At 38.2% G+C, this 22,550-nt stretch overlaps 1 protein-coding gene across 1 annotated transcript; it reads right to left on the reverse strand.

Annotated features, from left to right (window-relative positions):
• Positions 1-239: 239 nt before the first annotated feature.
• Positions 240-4,501, reverse strand: LOC109793374 (thylakoid lumenal 16.5 kDa protein, chloroplastic). Its single transcript, XM_020352835.3, has 4 exons — positions 4,066-4,501; positions 2,195-2,334; positions 1,428-1,500; positions 240-636 (listed from the first exon to the last, which is right to left on the reverse strand). The coding sequence occupies exons 1-4, from the start codon at positions 4,391-4,393 to the stop codon at positions 527-529; spliced, it is 651 nt and encodes a 216-aa protein (XP_020208424.1). The 5' UTR covers positions 4,394-4,501; the 3' UTR covers positions 240-526.
• Positions 4,502-22,550: the final 18,049 nt, after the last annotated feature.

The raw sequence follows: 22,550 nt of genomic DNA on the forward strand, positions 1-22,550 counted from the left end.
AAGAGATGATCCAAATCTCATTCATTGAAGTACCTCCCCAAAAAGGGACGGTTCATTGCTAGTGTAAATCTATTTACAGTACCATGTGGATTGCAATACTCAGTAGGTAAAAGGCAGACACCTAAACAGGGGATGACATTTCAAACATTGATGAGATTAATCTAATCGCATTAGCATTAGCCATCCTCCTAGACCACAAACAAAACAAAAAATGAATAAATTAATAAAATAAAAGAATCGAAGGGAAGCACCGCAGCAGGTGCTAGACAGATTTAATATATAGTTATCTACAGTAACTTAAATCCTTTCATTTGGCATGTTAGGTGAGCAAAAATAACAAGCATGTCATTAAATAATGACATGAAAATTACAAATTTCAGTGACCCGGGCTTAGCCTAGCAAAGAATGAGCTTGTTGATCGTTATTAAGTAGATGCTCCATGACACCCAATAGGTGACATGAGTAGGAAAACTCATGGAATTCTCTATATTGATTAGGAAATGATAATTCTTGTAGATTGTTTTCCTCAAAGCCCTTTAAGCTGAGAAGCAAGCCCTGTCATGGAAGTCCACTTCTCAAATGCAGTGGCCGAAGAGACAAAGGCAATTTTTGAGGACTCAACATCATTCTTAGAAACTGCTTAAAAAAGAAAAGTGTCAGCATATGCTCCCAAGTTTATCAATAGAAGAGCATATCTATGAAACAATAATAGCACAGGATGATTTCCGTTCACAAATTGTTATAGTCAATTTGCATGACTTTAAATTATGGTTCTAGTTGCAATTTCTCTGTGATCACTCAAATCTCAGGCAAGTGCTGCCAATATGACCGCAGTTACAGAGACCTCAAAAGCCACAATATTTTAATCGTAATTCTGGTTGTTGACTATGGGCATATTTGAATAAGTTTTTCAAAAAGCACTTCCAAAAGAAGAAAAAAAGGATGGAAAATCAAAATAAGCTCTTCCATGAGCTAAAACTAACTTATTCATGAGTTAAAAATAAGATTTTGGAGAAATCAATAGGAGATAACTTCTAGAAAATAGCTTAAGCAAAAGCTAGTTTTAGCTTATTCTATTTCATTTCCCTCCCTATTTTTCTATCTTAAAAGTGTTTATGAAGAAATTTACCTAAACAGGTCCTATAATGTAAAATTTTGTGTAAACAAGGCATAGTCATTTGAATTTGGTTGGATACAATTTAGAATGACTTTTAAGAGTTTTTCTACTGAAAATAAAGAGTATTTTCTTGTAAAGAAGCTCTTAAAAGTCTCTTTAAACTTGTATCTAAACATGTTCTTTATTTTTATCTTTTGAGTTTGATTCTAACAAGATTACATGCATCACACCTCATGAAATCAGTGAAGACAAAAACATTTTTTTTATATCTTGTACGAAATTGATTCTTACAACAATACATGCATCACACCTGATGAAATCAGTGAAGCTAATGAGGAATTGAACGTGTCCACCTCCGTCATCTCTTCTGGACTGGAGCTCAGCTGTTAAAAGGTTATATAGAAACTGAGACATCTAAACCTCCAGAGGCAGTTAGAGAAAGATTGAAAACATGGAAATATGCAGTAAGCTAAGTTTTCAAACATTCACAAGAAGATTATAGAGTGTGCTCTAGTCTTTAGTGTATTCATTCCCTCATGGAGTACCACTTTAGAATTTGTCTAGTCAACGTGTTTCAATATCTAACGCATGAAACTGAAAATGGAGGTCACAGTATCCTCCTTTTCTGAAAAATCAAAATTTGTTGACGCAATACTAGAATTTACATATGCAGGAAATAAACATCCGCCAGTACCTGATTGATAGAGTAATGAGCAAACCATCAATTTAGTCCCTAAAGTATCACCCTCTTTCGTAGGTGGTCTTTAAACCATTGAAATTATGTAAATAATCATTAAAGTATCAGAAATTATGCTATATAGTCCCTCAACTATTAAAAAATTCTTTACATTAGTCCCTCAATTCTAATGAGATATATTAACCGAGGGACTAAATTGATGGATATTCAATACTTTAGGGACTAGTTATATAATTTCATTAGTTTGAGGACTATCTCGGAGAGGATAATACTTTAAGGACTAAATTGATGGTTTATTCTAGAGTAATTTGCAGATAGTTTGTCACATATTATTCCTAATGGATACAGTCATATCACTCATACTCAGGAACCAAACAAACCTTATTGAAAGCAATATTAGCTCTTTGGACCCATTCTGTATCAGTGCCTCCCCCAAGGACAGAACCAGCTGCACTAAGATCATTCTTTTCAAGTGCTTGACCAACTGCACTTAGCTTGTACACAAGATCTTGAAGATATCCTGCTTACAAATTTCAATTTTATTAGTAAAGTCACTTTTGGAGCTTGGCCTCGTAGAAGGCATCCATAAACAATAATGAGCTTCATTGCATTTTTAGTCCCTTGGATATCACAATTGTTCAATTTTGACCCTTGTGGTTCAATTGTGCAAATTGGATCATCGAGTTTCTCCCATTTACAATTAGGTCCTTTCTTCTTGATTTCATCCAATATTTAAGTCATTAATTTACACGGAATGGAAAGACAGTATTGTCATATAAATAATAATTTACCCTCACGCACTTCAACACAATAATTAAGTCAATACAGTTGCATTTTTAGATCATTTTCTTTAAATATTCTGTCTTTTAGCTAGTACATTGTATTTATTCATTGCCAAGTTATGCTCAATTTGTCACGTCAGCTAATTTTGTTTAATATCGGATGAAATCAAGATTGAAGGACCTAATTGTAAATGAAAGAAAACTCATGGGACCCAAGTAGCACAAATGGAATCCGAGAGGCCAAATTCGCATAATCACAATCACAATACCTAGGAGACTATGTTAAGATACAATCAAAATCTCACAACATTAAAACAAAATGATGAACATACTTTATAACACTACAAATGGTATCATAACTGATGGTTTCAACTAGGTAATCAGTTCATATGAAATCATGAAAGTGAAGTGTGAGCCTACAGATATAAGAAATAATAGATGCCTAGTGTAATGTGTTCTCTTTAAATCTCAGCTGTATTACATTACATTACTAAGTCTGAGCCTGAGCCTACGAACAAGCCCAATAAATAGACAAAGAACTTGCATCTTTACAGTATTCAATTTCTGAAGATGAAAACATTGTAAGTTAAATGTAACACGGGGGAGGATGGTATCAAATATAATGTAATGAGCAAGGTAAATGTGTTAGAATAAATTTAAAGCAGACAATTAAATTTCAACTAGCCTCCGCAAATGCTCAAATTTCGCCCAATTGACAAATTTATCTGCTTTCCGCAGAGACAGACAAATTAATAAAGAAACATGTCATCCAAAATCAGATTTGATACAAAACGCACAATAGTACAAACTAATATTTTGAGCCAAATTTGTTGATTCAAAATCCTAAGTTATGGTATAAATTAAAGCAATATAGCCTCTTCAGAGTGCAGACTCTCAAACCTATCACTATAAATCTATTTGCATTCTAATATGAACCTTGCCCAATTGCACATTAGAATGAGGAAAATACCATGAAAATTATCTTAATATTCGATAGATAGTAACAAGTATAGTAAGAGGAATACTAACGACACTATATCTTATACTCTCTTCATTATTGACTGAAGTTTAAAATTTATTAGAACCACATTTTGTACGCGTGCATCTCATTTAACGAGTAATAGTCGTTCCTAGTTTAGTAGTTAAACTAACTAAAAATTGTGATTTTTAACTAATGGTAAGAAAATATTAAAAAAATAGTATTAAAAAGAGAATATTGTTTGCATTTTTTTCGCCATAACTAAAGATTAATATGTGATCAGGTGACTTTTCCTGACAAGCATTATTTTAACATTATAGAAATCAATCCTGATAACACCAGATCGACCCCTTACAACCAAACCACTGAATAAAAGGCTTGGTTTTTGGTGACATTGTAATAGGATAAATGGGTATCTTGGAGTGACAGGAGTGGCACATTGAGCTAACAATGAAGTGAAAAGCAAAGAGTAATGTGTTGAGGAGTGGACCTGTTTCTTGTTTGGAAGAACTGATGACACCTTGCTTCTCAAGTCTCTTCTTTCTGTCACGCTTTACTTTTTCCAAGAGTTCTACATCATCATCTGCCTCAAGTATTGCTGCATTCGCATTTGCATTCTTACCAGCCAATGAAAGCACAAAGCTGGTGAGGAAGCTGATGGACAAGCCTCTTTTTGTCACAATTGGAGAATGTGGGTTGCATCCTTTGCAGAGGGTCAATTCCCTTTTCACACTGCATTTGATGGGGTTGTAGTAAACACGTGTTGAGGAAGAGGAGGGCACGAAGGGGTTAGCGGTTGAGAGAAAATTTGTTGCCATTTCTCTTTCCTTCCTCTCTTTCTATTTTGTTCTCTTATTTTCAGGTATTTTTTGGCAGCAAAATTCTAAGACATGGCAATTTTGATCCCTCTGAGGATAAGGTTGCTGGATTGTGTAACCTGATCCAGTCATTGGGGGCATTGCAGTCATATTCAAAATTAACCGTATTAAAATCGACATTACCATCCGTTGTCGTTGTCGCGTATTTCCTTTCAACTGTGACCAAAGGTTGCGAGACCAGGGTGGGGAAAAACTCGCAACTCGAACCCAACACGCAAAAGTAGAAAGTATTTATTTATTTATTTTTAATAGGTGGGAGTTGTTAGGTAATGTGAGTTCAATATGTGGGAACCCGACCAACCTACATTAAGTAAAAATGAAAATAATGTTATATAAATTAAAGGATGTTATAATTAAAATAAATATTATAAATTGATTAGTAGATATATGGTTTGAAGTTTATAATTAAAATATAAATTTAATGTGACTTTTGAATCATAAAAATTGAAAATAAAAAAGTAAGTGTTTTGTCCTTTTGTCATTAAAATTAAAAATTGAAAATATAAAATTATCTAATTACATAATTATGATATATTTGTAACAAAGTTATGGAAAAAGAATCGTGTGTCATTCTATTGATCAATAGGTAATTATATAAAAGGATATGGCAGCTACTGATCTTAAATTACAGGCTAGATTATCTCCCTCATATATCCTTGATATGATTTGACATTATTCTACAATAAAGGAGAATTAAAACGGATAAAATGTACGCCAAATTAATTATTCCAATTGATAAAATAATCCCAAGAATTGTGCATGAGAGCATAACTCGTATAGCATATCCCATATTACCCTCCCTCAAGGTGGAGCATGAGGATTACGAATGCCCAGCTTGTTAAGCAGAGTCTGAAATTGATGTCATCCCAAGGCTTTTGTAAGGATGTCGGCAAGTTGCTCTTGTGTCGGAACATATGGTTGAATGGTGCCTTGGAGTATCTCATTATGAATGAAATGACAATCCACTTCAATATGCTTTGTCCGTTCATGGAAAACTGGATTTTTCGCTATATGTAAAGCAGCCTGACTATCACAATGGAGGTGCATAGGTCCTTTATGAGAAATGCCTAAATCAGCCAGTAAGCTCCGAAGCCACTTAAGTTCACAACAAGTAGTAGCCATAGAACGGTATTCTGCTTCAGCGGATGAACGAGAGACAGTATGTTGTTTCTTGGTTTTCCAAGATATAGGAGAGTGACCCAAGAACACAAACCACCAAGTAGTTGAACGTCTAGTTAATGGACATCCGACCTAGTCGGAATCACACCATCTATGTAGTTGGAAATCAGATGTGCTTTTGAGGAGAATTCCTTGCCCAGGACTTTCTTTGAGGTATCTCACAATTCGAATGGCTGCATTCCAATGTTCTTCACGCGGTTGTTGCATGAATTGCGACAAGGTATGGACACAGTAGGACAATTCCGGTCTGGTGAAACACAAGTATATGAGGCATCCAACAAGGTGTCGATACCTGTCAGGTTGATCAATGTAGCATCCAGTGGCTAGTCCAAGTTGATGATTCTGCTCAAGAGGTGTAGCCACGGGCTGTGCACCAAGTAGGCCTACTTCTTGAATGATGTCTAATTCATATTTACGCTGACACAAAAATATTCCACTTGAATTCCTTGCAACTTCTACTCCCAAAAAATATTTTAAATGTCCCAAGTCTTTCATGTGAAAGCACTTGCTAAGATATTCTTTAAAGCATAGAATTGCAGCGGAATTGTTCCCACATATGATCAAATCATCTACATATACCAGAACCATCATTTGCACTTCATGGACAAAAAAAGTAAAGAATGAGTGGTCACAACTTGATTGACGGAATCCAAAGTTTATCAAAGCAGATGATAATCTGGCAAACCAACAACGAGGGGCTTGCTTCAAACCGTATAAAGACTTCTTCAATTTACAAACATGGCTCGGTTGAGAAGCATGAAAGCCTGGAGGAAGCTTCATGTAGACATCTTCATGTAGATCACCATGAAGGAAAGCATTGTGGACGTCCATTTGATGCAATTCCCACTTCTTTGTCGCTGCAACAACAAGAACAAGGCGAACTGATAAAACTAGATGAAGACCGGTTGTTGAATCTTCATAGTTCCACCTTCATTCGACCTTTGCACCTTGAGGTTGATTCAATTAGAAGCTTGAAACACCTTTGAAGAACCTTCAATGGTGGAGAAACAACTTGGATGGTTCGGCCACTTCAAGAAGCTTGAAGAAGCCTAAGGAACCTAGTTCAAAGGTTGAAAACCTTTGAAGAAAAACCTAGAGGAGAAGCTCCACGGTTTTAGAGATTTAAAAGAAGAGAGAATTCTAGTAGAATTTCTGAATTCATTCATCAAAAGTGAAGTATTAGGTCATATTTACAAATATATAGGGAGAGGTAGCTTGTAGTGTAAGCTAACATTAACCATGGTTCACTAGGAACCATGGTAAGGTTTAGCCTAACCGTCCATGATTTCTAAAACTTGTAGGAGAAGATAACCTTGACCATGGTTCACTTAAGAACCATGGTAAGGTCAGTCTAACCTCCCAAGGTTTAGAAGCTTGGAAGGCAAGCTTCAAAGCTTGAAGGAGAAGACTCAAATTTGGCCAAGAACAAGGTAAAGAGCTAGGTGGCCAAGACTCAAAAATGCTCACTTGATTTATTTTAAAATATTTGATTTGGTTTAGTTAGGTTCATCATATGATGATGAGACCTATCTAAGTCAAATCTATGAAAAATTAGGAGCAAAATGAGTCTAATGTGCAAAATTTTGCCTAGGCCCAGTTCTGGCCCAATTACTAGTCACACCCTCAAGCATTGCTAAATGTCACCCCCTTTTTCCTACTGAAAAAATAGAAAATGAATGTATCAACAAGGGAGGTTAAATGGAGTTAAACTCTCCAAGTAACCCACCCTAAAATCAATATACAATCACTAATTAAAAGCAAGCAAAGTGCCTCACAAATACAAAGACAAAATTAGACCTATACAAAGGAACTATGTACAAAATATATACAATTAGAACTAGGCCTTCTCTTCATGATAGAGTAGTCCAAATGAAAAGTACCTTGTATTCTTATAGCCATAGCTGTAGTGACTAGGCCCTTGGCCCATGGTCTATCACGAACCGTAACTATTTTGACAATAGGGGCAAATGTCTCAGTATAATAAACCCCTTCTTTTTGATGATTCCCGAGAATAACCAGACTCGCCTTGTATCGCTCTATTGTGCCATCTGAATTATGCTTGATCTTGTATACCCATTTACAACCAAGAGGTTTCTTCCCATCCGGTACAGTTTCTAGAGACCATGTCCCATTAGTTTCTAATTCATGAAGTTTTTGCTGCATTGCAAGCCTCCATTTGGCATCTTGCACTACTTCAACATAATGAGTGGGTTCTCGGGCTAGAGTAATTGATAGACTGTGGCCAAGGCCAAGGAATCCAAGAGGTGATATCTTAAAAGAACCAAGAGGAATGGGATGATCTTAAAGGCCTTTTCATATGTTTGTACATATAGTAATCTCTTTGTATAGGCTTATTTTTGCCTTTGTATTTGTGAGGCACATTACTTGCTTTTATTAGTGATTGTATATTGATATTAGGGTAGGTTAATTGGAGAGTTTAACTCCATTTAACCTCCTTTGTTGATACACTCATTTTCTATTTTTTCAGTAGGAAAAGAGGGGTGGCATTTAGCAATGCTTGAGGATGTGACTAGTAATTGGGCCAGAATTGGGCCTAGGCAAAATTTTACATATTGAACTCATTTTGCTCCTAATTTTTCATAGATTTGATTTAGCTAGGTTTCATAATCATTGGATGAACCTAACTAAACCAAATCAAACATTTTTGAAGTTAATTCAAGGAGCCAAAAGAGACCAAATCCGCCCACCTTACCTAGTCTCCTTTCTTTGACCGAATTGCTTTTCTAACCTTCAAGGAGATGAGAAGCTTCTACTACAAGCTTCTCTTTAGCTTGCTTCCCAAGCAAGGTAAGTGATAAGCTTGCTCCACAAGTTTCTAAACTCACCTAGAAGGTCAACTAACCTTACCATGGTTCCTAGTGAACCATGGTTAAGGTTAGCTTGCTCCTTAAGCTACCTACCTCTATATATTTGTAATTTCTACTCTTGTAATCACTTTTGAACATTTTGAGAAATATAATTCTGAATTCTCTCTGAGCTCAAGAGTCCTAAATCCATGGAGAACAAAATCTCTTAGTTTTCTCTCAAAATTCTTCTCCTAGAAGCTTGGTTCCTCAAGCTTCCTCACCTTCACAAGAGGTAACCGAACCTCTCTTAGGTGCTTCTCCACCATTGGAGAATCCTCCAAGGTGTTTCCGCTACTTCAAGGAGTTCAACCTCAAGAAAATTTCAGTCCTTGCATGGAATGGCTTGGAAAAAAAACAATCCTCTCCAAGTAATTCCATCAGTAATAGCAGCAACAAACCTGCAATGCTTTTTAGAGAAATTTTCACAACTTATATAGTGAGATATAGGATAGGGAGTACCTGAAGAATACTGTGAAGAGGATTGACTTAGAGATGGACTTAACTTCTTTATGGTGTGAGTTACATACTCACGTAGCTTCACGGAAGGCAATTTGGTACGATGAGCTCTTCCTAGTTCCTCCAAACTGCTTTGACGAACAAGCTCCAGTGAGTCAACATTAGGAGTTGGATTATTTCCTTTTTCTACGAGCTCATCACTTCTCTCACTGTCTAAGGCAACAGTTCCCCCCTCACTTCAGAACCTGTAACTACCTCAATGAGTGTATTTTCTCCCATCCTTGTGTCATTATCCAAATCATTATCATCATCATTATCCAATGCATCGTTCATTAACGATGAATCCACAGATAAATCATATTTGACCCCAACTGTATGTGTGAAAGGAAACTCTGTTTCAAAGAACTCAACATCATGAGACAAAAAATAGTATTGAGTATCTAAATCAAATAATTTCCAACCCTTCTTCCCATAAGGGTAACCCACAAAGATACACTTTCGACTTCGACTAGCAAACTTATCACCATGTCTATCCAAGTTGTGTACGTAGCATAAACAACCAAAAACTTTTAAATGATCATACATGCAGGCTTGACCATGCAACATCTCATATGGTGTTTTTCTAGACAACACTGGAGTAGGGTACAATTAATCAAGTATCTAGCTGTTAAGACACACTCACCCCAAAAAGAAATAGGGAGATTACCTTGAAATCGTAGAGCACGAGCAACATTAAGAATGTGTCTATGCTTTCTTTCTACTCTTGTTTTGTTGTGGGGTTCCTGGACAAGATGTTTGAAATACTATCCTGTGTTCATGAAAGTAGTTTCTCAAACATGTAAATTCAGTACCATTATCGCTACGTAGCACTTTAATCTATTTACCAAATTGTCTTTCTATTAATGCAAAGAAATTCAGCAATGTACGTGACACTTCCCTTTTATCAGAAATCAAATAAATCGAAATAGCATGAGAAAAATCATCCATTATTGTCAAAAAATATGAAGCACCACAAGATGAGGGAGTTCTATAGGGCCCCCACAAATCACAGTGTATTAATTCAAAACTACCACCAATATTATTTGTACTTAATGGAAAGACATCTCTAGCTTTCTTAGCCCGTAAACATACATCACATGGTTTGTTCTTCAAAATACCGCTATACACCTCATGTTGGAAGCCAATTTAGTGACCTTGAAAGAAGGGTGCCCCATGCTTTGATGCCACTGATTAAGTTCGCAAGTTCCATTAGCTTTGTGTGCTTTCTCACTTCGGATTGCTTTAAAGAAATAAAGTCCATCTCGTTGTTCACCCACTCCAATCAACATCTTCGAAGTGCAATCCTACATAACACATAAGTTGTTAGTGAAATAGACAACACAATTTGTTTCATTTGTCAATTGAGAAATAGACAACAGGTTGCAACTCAATGTTGGCACATAAAGCACATTTTCCACTTTCAATCCTCCATCAAGTGTCACTGTCCCTTCTTTATTTTCCATTAGTTGTTTTCCACCTGGAAGTCTCACTGGACAACCAACTACGTCTCTCAAGCCACATAATAAACTCAAGTTTCTTGTCATGTGGCTAGAAACACTTGTGTCTATGATCCACTCACTATGTTTACCTGTCATTTTGTCACTTGTGGTTCCTTTGTGATTGTTCAACAAATCCTTTAGAGTTTTCCATTGCTCAAAACTCAGTCCACTCAATGCATTTACATAAGTCCCATTGGTTTCTCCATTCACTTGCATTGCATTTGCTCGAAAACCTCCATTTCTTCCTCCAATCAAATTTCCTGAATTATTGTTTGCATGCAAGTCATATGGTGAAGGTATCTTTTTCACCAATTCGGTCTTCTTCTCGATCTCAGCTTTATCCATGAGGAGAGTTTTGTCATACGTTCTCACCGAGACTTTGTACGCTCTGATACCATAACAAAGTTATTGAAAAAGAATCGTGTGTCATTCTATTGATCAATAGGATTACAAGTATATAACAACTACAAATCTTAAACTACATGCTAAATTATGTCCCTCATATCCTTGATATGATTTGGCATTATTCTGCAATAAAGGAGAATTAAAACAGACAAAATGTAACGGATAAAATGTACGCCAAATTAATTATTCTAATTGATGAAATAATCCCAATAATTATGCATGAGAGGATAACCCGTATAGCATATCCCATATTAATTTGTTTTTTTAAAATTGTATAATGTCTGTACATTCCTATTTTGTATAGATTTAATTTATTAGTTTATAAAAAAAATAGTACTTTTGGTAAAAATATTTTATTAGTTTGTAGATAATTTTGTGAAGTTTGAGGAAATGATTCATTTTCAAAATTGACTTTATCCGACATATAATATATTCTAAAGATAGTTACTCTTTAAATATTTGTAATTCTATTAAATTTTAATGAAGTTTTTTTTTCTAGAATATTTGGGCCAAAATATTTTTAAATAATAATGCTCAAGCATTTAATACGTTTTTTAAAAAATAATTTGGTCCAAATATTGGTCCAATCGATTTAATCAACTTGTAAAACCTGTAAACCAACAATATCTGACCCATTTAAATCAAATGATCATTCGGATAGATTTGGCTCAAAAATTAAATAGTGCGAGTTCATTCGGGTTGAAATTTTTAGACTTGAACTCACTTGAACCTACCCAACCCTATGCGAGATTGATCTATATTACATATTTTCTTTCATGATTTAATTTTTTTGTTTAATAAATATGTTTTTGTCAACGTAAGTTTTTATTATTGTCCGCTTTGGCGCTCGTTGGGCCGTCACGGTTTTGTCCTTTAAAAGGAGCCTCAATGGGTTAAGGAGGAAGGGTGTTTATAAACTAGCCTTAGCCTCAACTCCTAAACGATGTTGGACTTTTAGGCATACCAGAACAAGCCCCCCAGTCGATGCTAAGGGGCAAGAGTGGCCTAGGCCTTCCTTCTAGCGCCAAATGTTCCTACCGTAAGTCTGCTGTCATCGTTAGGGTCACCGCATCCGAGGTATTGTCCGCTTTGGTGCTCATTGGGCCGTCACGATTTTGTCCTTTAAAAGGCGCCTCGGTGGGTTAAGGAGGAAGGGTGTTTATAAACTACCCTTAGCCTCAACTCCTAAGCGATGTGGGACTTTTAGGCATACCGGAACAAGTCCTCTAGTCGATGCTAAGGGGTAAGAGTGGCCTGGGCCCTCCTTCTAGCACCAAAAAAGAAGCATAAATGAAGAGTCGCGACCTTTCACTGAACTTGGCATTAACTCCTTGACTCGTGGTCTTCGGAGCTCGGGGGGATAATGTATTATCCGTATCGCGAAGCTGAGCTTGAGCTCGGCACTAAAGCGCTAAATGACATCGGATACGCGCCACATGACATCGGCCAAAATAGAGGCCCACTACATGTCGGGCCAAGACCAACCTCGGCCTTGTAGACCCCTAAAATTGTCCGAGTCGGAAATAAGACTCAAAGACTCTCGAAGACCGAAGGAAAGTCAGCCAGAAGGACTCCTGGAAGACCCTAGGATGATTCTTTGTAGGTCTAGAAGTCTTAGAGTAGCTTAGAATAAGGGTGTGTGAGGATTGGAGCTCAATACGCCCTCCTAGAGGTTCAGTACGACCGTACTGAGCCATTTGAACTACAATACGGCCATAATGAAATCAATACGGCCGTACTGAAGTTTTTGAACTTCAGTATGGCCGTACTGAATTCAGTACGGCCGTACTGTAGTTCAAAAACTCAGTACGGGCCGTATTGACTCCTTAGGCCGTACTGCGCCTCAATCCTATAAATAGGACGTTATTGGCTCGTCCTTCCACACATTTGGAGCATTTCTCCACCCTCTGGCTGAGTATTCTTGGGTTTTTGAGCTATTCTCTGCCCTAGAAATCTCTCCGAGAGCTGATCCGACTAAGTTCTTGAGTTCACGAGCCTTTAGCTTGAGACTCGAACAAGTCGAAGGGAAATCTCTTTGATTTCCATAGTTAATATTTATTTTTAGGGAAAGGAGCGAGCGAACGTGTAGTGGGAATGAGCGCCAAAAAGCCTCCTAACTCCTTTTTGAATATATAAAAGCCCGCTCCGAAGGTTTCTTTCCAAATCCTTTCTTTTACCGCTATCGCTTTTTGATTGTTGCATTGCACGTTTAAAGCTTTCATCATGTAGATAGTTTACTTATAATCGTTCTAATAAATAGGGGTAGTTTAGTAATTTTACGCTATTATTTATGAAATAATCCGTCATAGGGAACCCGAAAGGGGCGTTGTGGGGTGCTAACACCTTCCCCACACGTAATCGACTCCCTTACCCAACTCTGGTTGTAATGGCCAAAGTTGATTTGTGAAAATCAATTGCCTTATGTCTTTTTCAAATGTTTTGAGTAAAACATTGGTGGCGACTCCAAGAACCCCTTTTTGCGAAAACCACTAATCCATGGAGGGTCCCGTTTGGGATTAACATGGATTGGTGAGAATCATTTAACAAAATTGTTAGTTCGATGAGGTCTCAGTTTGAGAATAAGTCGTTCTAACAATCCATCATTTTTTCAAAACCAAAAAAAGAGTCCAACCATCGTCGCGAATGCCAATGTCCGTTACGGCGGGTGGCGACAGATGGCGACTCCACTGGGGAAGCCTCGAGAGTCAATCCCATTTAGTGATGGATTATTTCTAAAATGATAGTTTAAAATTACTTCATTACCCCTCGCTTGTATGATAAAATGTTTTACCTAATTGGCTTTAATAACTGTTGGGTGTTTAAATTTTCGCAATTGTTTGAAATATAAACTGCACACGAACCTTTGCACACAACAGTTCCCTCTATACTCGGGGGCATGAGTGGAAAGCCATAGGGAGTGGATGCTAGTACGGCCGGTTGTCGAATGGGTCTATAGGTGCTCGTAGACCGTTGTCGGAAAGCATCACTCAAGGTGAAAACCATGAACTCAAGTCCGACAGTGCGTTGGAGCTTTCCATCGACTTACGACGAAAGGGATTGGGTCCCTATAATGGGGGCACCTTGGGGGCCTTAGACCGGTGAGAACAGTTAGAACCTCCTTGAATATGCACTTGTCTGCAGGATACCCCTACCTCGTGATTCGCTCGTGACTGTTCGTGGATGAGTGAATTGTTTGTGTATAGGTCTATGTGACATTGTTTGTGCATTAATAATAAACCTCGTGATGAGGTCTAAGAATAACCCCCATGCATGAAAAATGTCATGACATGAGAGGAAAGACCATGTGTGAAAATATAATGAAAGTGAGGAGCATGTGCATCATTACCAATAAGACATCATGCATCCTCATAACCATTCATTTTAGGCTCACCAATACCCCTTGACATGAGTGAAAGAGACCCATGACTATTGAGATTCTCCGTTAGGGGAGAAATCATAAGTCAAGGAGGGTGGTAAACCTCCGTCTTAAAAGGGTAGCACCTTAAAGATGGAAGGTTATCAAGCTCATGTCAAAAGTGTATTCATTCCATAAATAAACTAATTAGATTAAGCATTCATTTTAGAAAGTGGCTGGTCATCTCTCTGTCCTCACGCGCGCGCAGAAACTCAAGAAGATGGACGCGTTGGAGGAACAAAATAGGAAGCTTACAGCCGAGCTCTCACAGCTCAAGGAGCAAATGGCGCAAATGATGGAACTCATGCGTCACCAAAACATACACGGGGCTCAACATAGTGACCATGAATCTCATCATGAGGAGGAGCAAGAGCAAGAGCCTCCGCAAGCTGTACCCCTTGGGGCGGGGATTACAATTAGAGAGCCCGAGATTTCAAAGGAGCAATTCCACGCTCTCGAGGACCGGCTGAGGGCTATGGAGGGGCATGATTTTGATATCAAAGATGCCGTCGACATGTGCTTAGTGAGGGACATCCAATTCCCTCCCAAATTTAAAGTGCCCGGTCTCCCAAAGTATGTGGGATCGACTTGCCCCAAAAGTCATCTCACCATGTATTGCCGAAAGATGGCTGCATATGCCACTAATGAAAAGCTCTTAATCCATTGCTTCCAAGAGAGCTTGGCTGACACCGCACTCAACTGGTATGTGCAGCTGGATGGGAATCAGGTGCTTACATGGAAGCAGTTGGCCGACGCATTTCTCAAGCGCTACAAGTATAACATCGACCTAACACCCGATAGGTCCGATCTTCAAGCCTTGAGTAAGAAAAATGATGAATCCTTTAAGGCGTACGCCCAACGATGGAGGGAGTTGGCGGCACAAATAGAGCCCCCGCTGTCGGATAAGGAGACGGTGTCCCTGTTTATAAACTCGTTGACCGGTCCCTATTATGACAAGATGATAGGGAACACGACAACGCTCTTCTCGGACATCATCACCATTGGAGAAAGAGTGGAACAAGGGCTGAAAAGTGGGAAGCTAGCTAAGCCTTCCCAATCATTTGAAGCTAACAAGACCTATGGGAAGAAGAAGGAGGGAGGAGTCAACGCCGTAACTATTTCTTCATCTTCCTCCGCTTCAAAGTCGGGAAAGTCACAGTACAACCCTGTGAAGAAGTTTGATAAACTTCCGACCACATATAGCGACCTCCTGCCGAAGCTAGTGCAAGCTCATCTTCTGATAGACCATGGGCCAAGGGCCCAGTGACCAGAGCTATGGCTAGGAGGATACAGGAAGAGCTGGATCTAGAGAAGACTAATGGGCTTGTCAGGCCCAAGATAATCTTCACTTGGAATGCTCTATCATGAAGAGAAGGGCTTAGTTCTACTTGTTTATATTGTACAGTTTATACATAGTCTTGTGTATAGGTTATTTTTGCCTTTGTATTTGTGAGGCACTTTACTAGCTTTTTCTAGTGTTTGTATATTGATTTTGAGGTAGGTTACTTGGAGAGTTTAACTCCATTTAACCTCCCTAGTTGACACATTCATTCTTTATTTTTCAGTAGGAAAAAGGGGGTGACATTTAGCAAAGTTAGGGAGTGTGCTTAGAAATTGGGCCAGAGTTGGGCCTAGGCAAAATTTTACATATTGGACTCATTTTGCTCCTAATTTTTCATAGATTTGATTTAGCTAGGTTTCATCATCATATGATGAACCTAACTAAACCAAATCAAAGAATTTCAAATTAAATCAAGGAGCAATTTGAACCATGGGCTGCCTAGCTTGTTTCCTTCTCCTTGGCCGAATTTTTCAAGCATTCTTACTTGAGTTTGAAGCTTGTCTTGCAAGCTTCTAAACTCAAGCAAGGTTAGCTTAACCTTACCTTGGTTCCTAAAAGAACCATGGTCAAGGTTTAGCTTCTCCTAGAAGCTAGCTAAACCGTAGGAGTTTAAGTTAATCCTACCATGGTTCTTAATGAACCATGGTTAGGGATAACTTCTCCTACAAGCTACTATTCCCTATATATTTGATTTTCCTACACTTGTACTCACTTTTGAACATTTGGAGAATAAGAATTCTGATTTTTCTCTCCCACTCAAGAGTCTCAAAACCGAGAGAACTTCCACTCTAGGTTTTCTCTCAAAGTTCTTCTACTTTGAACTTGGTTCCTTAAGCTTCTACCACAAGCTAAGGAGAACCGAACCTCCTTCAAGGTCTTCCACTCCATTGAAGCTTCTTCAAAGGAGATTTCAGAGTTCCTAAGGAGTAAACCTCAAGAAGCATCACGGTCCAAGCATGGAGCTATTGAAGATCAACAATCATCTTCAATCTAGTTCCATCATTTTTGGTATCTAGAGCCTAGTGCTCTTGAGGTTTTTGTTTCTAACTTTTTGTTTTTGAATCCGTGTTGTATCTTCCTCCTTTTACATGTCTCTTTGTGTTTCTGCATGGATCTAGTTTTAATAAATATGTTGATGGATCCTTATGTCACATATGAAGTAATTGATTCATAGTTTTGCTTGTTCCTTATTCTTGAATCAATTTGTGTTGTGCGCCTAGGTTCATGTACTTGTGCTTTTAATTTTTTGCTTGAGTCTTCTCCATTCCTATAACATGAGTCCGTGATTGGACATTGATAATGTTTAGTGTATATTTTGTTTTTGAATCTTATGTTTTGTCTAGAGTCATGTGTAGTCCTTTGAATGTCATTGATTCCTAGACTAGCTTGTTTGACCTAATTTTTTGCTTTGTGTTTTTGTGTCCGAAAATTATTGAATATTTTCTTGATAAATCTGTACCTTACTATATGAGCTTTTGATTTACATGTTTGAGTTCCTAATTTGCTATTAGTTCTAGCAAATTTCCTAGAGTTAGGTTTCCTTTATGTCATATTAAAAGTTTTGTCAAGAAAAGTTCATAAACACTCTCCTATTAGGTTTCCTTGTGTCTTGTGTTGTGGCTGAAACTTATTGAAATTTTTTGGACCTTAAAACAGAACCAAAACAGAGGTGTGAGTGTCCTAATTTCTTGAGAAAAACAAAGAAACAAAGTGCTTAAAAATTTGACCTAAAAAAATACTACAAAATAGTGAAGCACTAGTGAAAACATACTTGTGAACACCTCTTGTTTTGTGTCATAATTTTGCTGCAGTTTTTCTATATTGAAACCGAGACATATAAGTGCTTAAAAGGCATTGAAACTCCTGAACATACAAAGAAAAATAAGTGAAAAATAATTTGCAAAAGAAAAAGAAAGAAAATAGCAAAAGAAAAGCCAAAGGAGTGAAAATTTGAGAAAATATTGCTCTCGGTTTTGATCTATTTTGTGTGACATTTTTGTGTTGGTCCAGCCACATATTGTGTCTTGTTTTTGTTCATAATCTTAGCTTTTAATTTTGTAATCCATTCTAGTGCCTTTCCTAGGTTACTCTTGTGTGTACTAGCTTCCAAATTTGCCTTAATTTTTGCTTGTCAATTTGTGGAACTCTTTCTAGTCTTGTCTCATTTTCTTCTACCACTTGGTGTAGCCATTCTAAATTGTTCATTTTCAGTTTTAGCACTAATATTCAGTCTTGAAGGTGGTTGAGTGCTTCTTGAAAGGTGTAGGAGGCCAAGGCAAAGGACATCCACTTGAAGGCTTTGGTGGTTGCTTAGGGAGTTTGTTCTCTCTTGGTGGCTAGGCTCTTGGAAACACCTAGAAGTGACTAACATCAAAGTTGCTTCTAAAGAGAGGAGTGAAACACCTTGTGAGGCTGCAGTTGGTGGCTGATTTGGAGCAACAAGAAACTAAACCAATTGTGAAAATTTTTGTGAAAATTTAGAACTAAATTTAGTGACGGAAATTTTGGTTTCTAAAACCTAGTTTTTCATTACAAAATCCGTCTCTAAATTTGTTCTAAATTAGTGGCTAATTTGTTTTCCTTGAAATTAGGTGCAGCCACTAAATTCATTTGAGAGTGAATTTACATTTCATTTGGAGTGTAAATTTACATTTCATTTGAAGCAAATTTGAATTTCATTTACCTTGTAATTTTTGTTTTCTAAATTTTTGTACAAGGCCTTTATTAAGGAGTGTCTTGGAGTGCCTTTGGTGTATCTCCATCTCTCCTTAAGAACTTTTATAGTAATCCACGTGTAGTACTTGTGAGAGTGGTCCTTGAAGGTCTTTGGTTCCTTTCAAGCTCTCACTTAGGTTTACTTGCTTTCAACGTCTAGTTTATGTTTTCTTGTCTTTAAGTTTTCAAGCAATTTATGTTTTAAGCAATTTATGTTTTCAGTCATTTAAGTTTTCAAGCAATTTATGTTTTCATGCTCTTTATGTTTTCAAGCATTTTATAAATTGTACACATAGGCACTTGCTTGTTATTTTCTTTAGAAAAGTTCTTTGTGAAAATTGTTTTGTGCAAGACAAAAGTACAAGGGGGTTTAGAGATTTTTACTTGAAGAGGCTTGGTTATTAAGTGGCTCTTTAGTAGCTCACCTCCCTCCAAAGTTCAATTTGTACTCCTAGACCTCTAAGTGCCAAGTCTAAAGCACTCCAAAACCTTATTTTCATAAAAACTATTTTTGTGTGAAAAATATCTCTTGAATTAAAATGTCTCAAGATTCCTCCCATAGTGAAAGTGATGGTTCTCCAAAAAGTCTTTCTTACATTACTAAAGAGCTCAAATCACTTAAACTATGGAAAAAGCAAGAGTCCATTCAAAGAGAGAAGGAAAGAATTGAAAGAGAAGGACAACTTGCTTATCTTGAGGAAGAGTTGAGAATTTTAAGACAAGAGGAGGAAAAATTGAAAGAAGATATGAAGAAACATAAGAAAAAGAGTAGGAGCTCACATTCCCAATACACATCCCCTAATGAAAGCATGAATCAAGGGGATCACTACCAACATACTCCTAGGAGAACTACTAGGCCAAGGGAAGTCAAGGTTGACCTCCCACAATTCTTTGGCAAAGATGATGTGGAGTCTTATTTAGATTGGGAAATGAAGGTTGAGCAACTCTTTGCTTGCCATAGGGTAAGTGAAGAGAGGAAAGTACCTTTGGCTGCCCTTAGCTTCCAAGGGCATGCCATGTATTGGTGGACAGCCCTAGAGAGAGAGAGACGCCTCCACAATGATCCTCCAATTCAATATTGGAATGATCTTAAAAGTGCAATGAGGAGGAGGCACATTCCCACCTACTATGGGAGGGAGCTTATGAATAAGCTCCAAAGGCTCCAACAAAGAGACATGTCTGTAGAACAGTACAGACAACAAATGGAGCTATTAATTGTAGACCCCTAAAATTGTCCGGGTCGGAAATAAAGCTTGAAGACTCTCAAAGACTGAAGGATAATCAGCCAGAAGGACTCCTCGAAGGCCCTAGGAGGGTTCTCTGTAGGTCTAGAGGTCTTAGAATAGCTCAAAATAAAGAAGTGGAGGGAAAAAGCCCAATACGGCCGTACTAAACCCCAATACGGCCGTATTGAAGCTTCAATATGGCCACAGTGAACTCAATACGGCGTATTGAAGTTTCTGAAACTTCAATACGGCCGTACTGAAATCAATACGGCCGTATTGAAGCTTCAATACAGCCGTATTGAATTCAATACGGCCGTATTGAAATTTCTGAACTTCAATACGGCCGTATTGAACTTCAATACGACCGTATTGAAGTTCAAAAATTTCAATACGGCCGTATTACCCCTGTAGGCCGTATTGAGGCCCATTCCTATAAATAGGAGGCCATTTGGACGTCCTACCACACTTTTCAACATAGTTTGAACCCTCTCCTTGAGTATTCTGGGGTTTTTGAGCAGTGTTCTGCCCTAGAAATCACTCGGAGAGTTGATCCGACGAAGTTCTTGAGCCCCGAGCCATTTTGCTTGAGGATCGAACCTAGTCGAGGGGAAATCTTTTTGATTCCCTTAGTTAAAATTTTGTTCTAGGAGAGCGAGGAGCGGGCTTGTAGAGTGTGGGAACGCCAAAACGCTTCCCAGTTCTTTACAATATATAAAAGCACGCTTCAAGAGGTTTCCTTTCAATCCTTCCTTTTACTGCTTTCTGTGTGTATATTTAAACTGTCATCATGTAGATAGTCAATTCATAATTGTTTAGAATAAATAGGGGTAATTTAGTAATTTTATACTGTTCTGTTAAAAATAATCTGTCATAGGGAACCCGAAAGGGGCGCTGTGGGGTGCTAACACCTTCCCCACGCGTAACCGACTCCCTTACCCAACTCTGGTTGTAGTGGCCAAAGTTGATTTTTAAATCAATTGCCTTATCCCTTTTTCCAATGTTTTGAGTAAAACATTGGTGGCGACTCCACGAACCCTCCTTTTATGAAAACCACTAATCCATGGAGGGTCCCGCTTGGGATTAATATGGATTAGTGAGCCTTTTAATAAAATTGCTCGTTTGACGAGGTCTCAGTTTGAGAATAAGTCATTCTAGCAATCCACTATTTTTAAACAAATAAACGAGTCCAACCATCCCTCGCGAATGCCGAAAGCCCGTTTCGGGCCGGTGGCGACAGATGGCGACTCCACTGGGGAAGCCTCGAGAGTCAGTCCCATTTAGTAACAGATTATTTTTAACAAATAATAGTTAAAATTACTTTATTACCCCTCACTTGTATGATAACATGATTTATTATATGGCTTTTAATAACTGTTGTTTGTTTAATTTCCGCAATTGTTTTGAAATAAAAACTGCACACAAACCTTTGCACACAACAGTTCCCTCTATACCCGGGGGCATGAGTGATTAACCATAGGGAGTGGATGTTAGTACGGCCGGTTGTCGAATGGGTCTATAGGTGCCCGTAGACCGTTGTCGGAAAGCATCACTCAAGGTGATAACCATGAACTTAAGTCCGACGGTGCGTTGGAACTTTCCATCGACCCACGACGAGAGGAATTGGGTCCCTATAATGGGGGCACCTTGGGGGCCTTTGACCAAGTGAGAACAGTTAGATCCTCCTTGAATATGCACTTTTCTGCAGGAGACCCCTACCTCGTGATTCGCTCGTGACTGTTCGTGGATGAGTGAATTGTTTGTGTAAATGCTTATGTGCAATTGTTTGTGCATTAATAATAAACCTCGTGATAAGGTCTAAAGAATAATCCCCATGCATGAAAATGTCATGACACGAGAGGAAAAACCAATGTGTGAAAATATAATAAAAGTAAGGAGCATAGGCATCATTATCAATAAATACCTCATGCATCCTCATCATCATTTATAGGTTCACTAATACCCTCTCGATGTGAGTGAAAGAGACCCGTGACTATTGAGATTCTCCGTTGTGGAGAGATAATAGCCTAAGGAGGGTGATAAACTTTCATCTTAAAAAGGCAGCGCCTCAAAGATGAAAGATTATCAAGCTCACATCAAGAGTGTATTCATATCATAAATAAGCTAATTAGAATAAACATTCATTTTAGAAAGTGGCTGGTCATCTCTCTGTCCTCACACGCGCAAAGAAAATCAAGAAAATGGAAGTGCTAGAGGAACAAAATAAGAAGCTCACAACCGAGCTCTCTCAGCTCAACAAGAAAATGGACGCGTTGGAGGAACGAAATAAGGAGCTTACAGCCGAGCTCTCACAGCTCAAAGAGCAAATGGCGCAAATGATGGAACTCATGAGTCACCACAACATACAAGGGGCTGAGCACAGTGACCATGAGTCCCATCATGTTGAAGGAAAAGTGGAACAAGAACTCAAAAGTGGGAAGCTAGTTAAACCTTCCCAATCATTTAAAGCTAAGAAGACCTTTGGGAAGAAGAGGGAAGGAGGAGTCAATGCTATAACCATTTCCTCATTTTCTTCCACTTCGAAGTCAGGAAAGTCGCAATTCAACCCTGTGAAGAAGTTTGATAAACTTCCGACCACATATAGCGACCTCCTGCCGAAGCTATTGGAAGCACGTCTTCTAGCTTACGTTCCACTAAAGAAGATTGATCCACCTTATCCCGAGTGGTACAAACCACAAGATAAATGCCTATACCACTCGGAGGCATCGGGGCATTCAACGGAGAACTGTAGAGCTCTCAAATATAAGGTCCAAAGCCTTATTGATGCCGGGTGGATCACTTTTGATTCAACAGCGCCCGACGTGAGCAAGAATCTTTGGCCAAAGCAGGAATAGAGAGAAGAACAAGCCACGATAGGGCCCCTTCATATTTCTCTTTTAGGGACTCATGATCAGTACCCGAGATCATGAGAACCTTTTCATGTAAATAAGGGTTTT

Source organism: Cajanus cajan, chromosome 6 (genome assembly GCF_000230855.2).
Source record: "Cajanus cajan strain Asha chromosome 6, NIPB_CcT2T_4, whole genome shotgun sequence".
NCBI classification, from domain to species: domain Eukaryota; kingdom Viridiplantae; phylum Streptophyta; class Magnoliopsida; order Fabales; family Fabaceae; genus Cajanus; species Cajanus cajan.